Below are 4,020 nucleotides of genomic sequence, written 5' to 3'. Positions count from 1 at the left end.
CTTTTAAGGACTCCACGTGCAAAGCCGATAGATAATACAGAGTCTACTACAAATACATTTTATATTAAAATAAAAATGTATTTAACTAAATAAAAAAATATATAGAAATATATAGAATAAATATATAGATAAAATATATATAAAATATATAGAAAATTGAAAAAAAACCGCGATCTCTTTCTCTCGAATGATTTCTAATCATCATTAAATAAAAAAGAAATTATCAATTTAATTGATACACGATGTTAGATATTCACTGCAGATATTTGATAAATTAAAATAATATGTAAAAAGTATAGAATTTAACAACGAGTTGGCGCGCCTTTGTGCGCAGGCCTTTAGTTAGTCGCGCCGACGTCTCGTTGCTAAGTTACGAAAATCGAGCCAAATGCAACAATTCCCATCTTTCTATATTATTTAACAAATTATTTAATTATTGTATAATACCAAAAGAACGCGACAAATATATTGCGATAAGAAATATAACATATAATATTAATAAAATATATAGAAACTTGAAAATAAAATACCGCGAATCTCTTTCTCTCGAATGATTTCTAATCATCATAAAATAAAAAAGAAATTATCAATTTAATTGTTACATGCTGTTAGGTACTCACTGCGGATATTTGATAAATCAAAATAATGATGTAGAAAGTATGGAATTCCTCGAGATAACTTCGCAAATATCGGAGGCACAAAATACACGTCCGTATGGGCTCACGTTATCGCAGAGAAAGAGCGAAAAACAAAATCGCCGCGCTAGGAGGATCTCGTTAAGTCACTGCACACATCATGCGCGACTTAAGGCGCCAGCGTAGTTAACCAATCAGAAGATCCTAGTCCAAAACTAGCTAATTGGCAATGTGGATTGGTAGCATATATTGTCCAACCGTGCTTGCGTTGGTTGCGCGCGTAAAAATGGAGCTTTGATACAATTCAGACACTCCTATAATATTATATATTTAAAAAAAATATTATCATTGCTAAATTAATATTCAAATAGGGAAATAATTTTAATGCTGTCAAAATATAATATAAAAAATATAAAAAATAAAATTAATTAATGAAAGGCTTGTATAAATTAACAAAATTTAAAAAAGGTAAATATTGTAGGCCAACTAAACGAGCAATTAAATAAGATCTAAAGATTTATTAATAATTAAATAATTAAATTCTCATTCCGTTAGAGAAACAATATACAGCATAAACGTTTCGACTGTACTACAGTCTTTTTCAATACATAAAAATCAAATATTATAATACAAAGTTATAAATATTAAAATAAAAAGTTAGTTAAATATTAAAATACAAAGTTAGTTAAATATTAAAATACAAAGTTAAACGATTCTTCGCTGATGACCAATTTAGACTTTGCAACACACACTTGAAATGTCGAGAAGAAGAACTTGTTAAAACGATAATGTAAGTTGAAAGATTTTTTCATTTTCTCTGATATTAATTTAATTCGCGTAAAATATCCACAGCATGATTAAATGTCGCAAAACTTGAAATCTCAGACCAATTGTTTTACTCATCCATTGGTTATCAGCGAAGAATCGTTTAACATTGTATTTTAATATTTAACTAACTTTGTATTTTAATATTTAACTTTTGTATTTTAATATTTGATTTTTATGTATTGAAAAAGACTGTAGTGCAGTCGAAACGTTTACGCTGTATATTGTTTCTCTAACGGAATGAGAATTTAATTATTTAATTATTAATAAATCTTTAGATCTTATTTAATTGCTTGTTTAGTTGGCCTACAATATTTACCTTTTTTTAAATTTTATAAAAAATAATATTTGTATACGCCATATTGGTAAGGTACGGTTCGTACGAACTGTATTGTACGATATGTACCGATAATATGCACTAATACGTAGTACAGGTACAATGATGATACGCTGTACTACAATATCACGTATTGGTACCGATAATATGCACTAATACGTAGTACAGGTACAATGATGATACGCTGTACTACAATATCACGTATTGGTTTTGTACTGTTACCATACGGTTACTCCGTATGCTGCCATCTCGTGGCGGCACAGTAATAGTACAGTAGCGGTATTTTGTGCAGGAATCGCACGCTTGGTTATCTGGGTGCTTAGGAAACCACTTCTTATCTCGCTGTCAGTCGAAGAAGAACTGCCTTACGTGCGACGCACGACACCACACTACGTTGCACGGAGCAATCACGTTTTCACAGGCAGCTGAGGCCACCACACGCGCCACTACACTGACCACGACTCTTCAAGATCGAGATCATAAGGTTCTTCTTGCTACAGCTCGAATTAACATCGCCGATCCGTACGGCTCACCACACGCCGTACGCGCCTTGATCGACCAATGCTCCGAGGTGTCGATCATTTCTGAAGCCTTGGCGCAACGTCTCCGCCTGCCTCGAGTCTTGACGGATCTCTCTATCTTCGGAATCGGAGGGACCTGCTCAGGATCAGCTCGTGGCAAGGTCACGCTGCACGTCACGTCAGACGTGACCAACGCCGAGCTCCGCGTGGTGGCTTTTGTGCTGCCCCGCATATCATTGCAGCAAGGCTCAGTCTCGCGAGAAGAACGCAGCTGGCCTCATCTCGATGGACTCCAGCTGGCCGATCCTCGCTTCCTGGACGACGACCCAGCTGAGCTACTGCTGGGAGCCGAGGTCTACTCCTTGATCCTCGAGGAAGGCCTCCGCAAGGGTGACTCAAGGATGCCGATCGCCCAGCAGACCAGCCTGGGATGGATTCTGTCCGGCGGCTACGACGCAACAGCAATCAACGGACATCGCCGCACATTCCGGTGCACCGCCGATCACGACCTCGCCGACCTCGTTCGACGCTTTTAGGGAGCAGGAGAGCGAGCCAATAACTCGGGCTTCACTTACTCCCGAAGAAGCTAAGTGCGAGGAATTATATGTGCGCACCGTCACACGCACGTCCACCGGGAGGTACATTGTGAGGCTACCACTTTCATCACCGCCGACGAATCTTCACGAGACTCGCCGACCAGCGGAGCGCCTCCTAAGAGCCATGGAGACCAAAGGCGGCCGAGATCCTCGATTTGGCGACTTCTATCGCAGCTTCATGCAAGAGTTCGAAGACCTACGACACATGAAGAGAGTCAACATTGCAACTACAGCGGAGGACCTCAAGTGTTACTTACCGCATCACGGGGTCCTGAAGGAGTCGAGCACGACGACAAAACTCCGAGTCGTATTTAACGGCTCTCAACGCACACGGGCCGGTACTTCGCTGAACTCTCATTTGTTGACTGGGGCGAATCTTCTGCCAGCGCTCAACGACGTGTTACTGCGATGGCGTTGGCACCGGTACGTCTTTGTCACCGACGTAGAGAAAATGTACCGCCAAATCCTCGTACATCCTGAGGATTGCCGTCTTCAAACAATCGTGTGGCGTCACAACAAGACGGACGAAATCCAAGAATACGAGCTGCTAACGGTGACCTACGGCATGGCTTGTGCACCGTTCCTGGCCATACGAACGCTGCGGCAACTCTGCGCAGACGAGGGGACCCAATTTCCTCAAGAGGCCACAGCACTTCGGACGTGACTGCTACGTCGACGACGTGGTCACCGGCGCAGACAACCTCGACGATGCCATCAACTTCCAGACGGAGCTGCGCCACCTGTGCACGGCGGGCGGATTTCCACTGAGGAAGTGGGCCTCAAATAACTCCGAGGTCCTCGCGGGAGTCCCTCAAGAGCATCGGCTGCAGCAAGGACCGCATTCATGGGACGGAGAGAGCCATTCGACCTTGGGCGATGGCATCCTTTTTTTTTTTTTTTTGACTCTGGGGAAACCTCATGGTACCATTCACCTCCGGGTAGAGGTGAGGGTTATGTGGGACTCCCTGCCCCGCCTGGCCGGCCCGCGCCTTCGCCTGGCCGGTCCGCCGTAGCGGGCCGGAGAGTCGGGATCGGCGAGCCGGAGAGCCGGGACAGGACCTACCGCACTAAAACCCCAGAGGATGTTCTTCACGGGCGTTATACAG

General features: G+C 42.7%; 1 protein-coding gene across 1 annotated transcript; it reads left to right on the top strand.

Annotated features, from left to right (window-relative positions):
* Positions 1 to 3,038: 3,038 nt before the first annotated feature.
* On the top strand, positions 3,039 to 3,578 carry LOC146722789 (uncharacterized). Its single transcript, XM_085483860.1, has one exon. The coding sequence runs from the start codon at positions 3,039 to 3,041 to the stop codon at positions 3,576 to 3,578; it is 540 nt and encodes a 179-aa protein (XP_085339986.1).
* Positions 3,579 to 4,020: the final 442 nt, after the last annotated feature.

The sequence above is a fragment of the Nylanderia fulva genome, unplaced genomic scaffold (assembly GCF_048542155.1).
Source record: "Nylanderia fulva isolate GAGA-0341 unplaced genomic scaffold, ASM4854215v1 Scaffold271, whole genome shotgun sequence".
NCBI classification, from domain to species: domain Eukaryota; kingdom Metazoa; phylum Arthropoda; class Insecta; order Hymenoptera; family Formicidae; genus Nylanderia; species Nylanderia fulva.
The sequence above is the reverse complement of the archived record's forward strand: the minus strand, read 5'-3'. Positions and strand labels throughout refer to the sequence as shown.

Excerpts from the sequence above, each read along its gene's own strand:
- LOC146722789 (XM_085483860.1), top strand. The coding sequence starts at position 3,039 with ATGGAGACCAAAGGCGGCCGAGATCCTCGATTTGGCGACTTCTATCGC.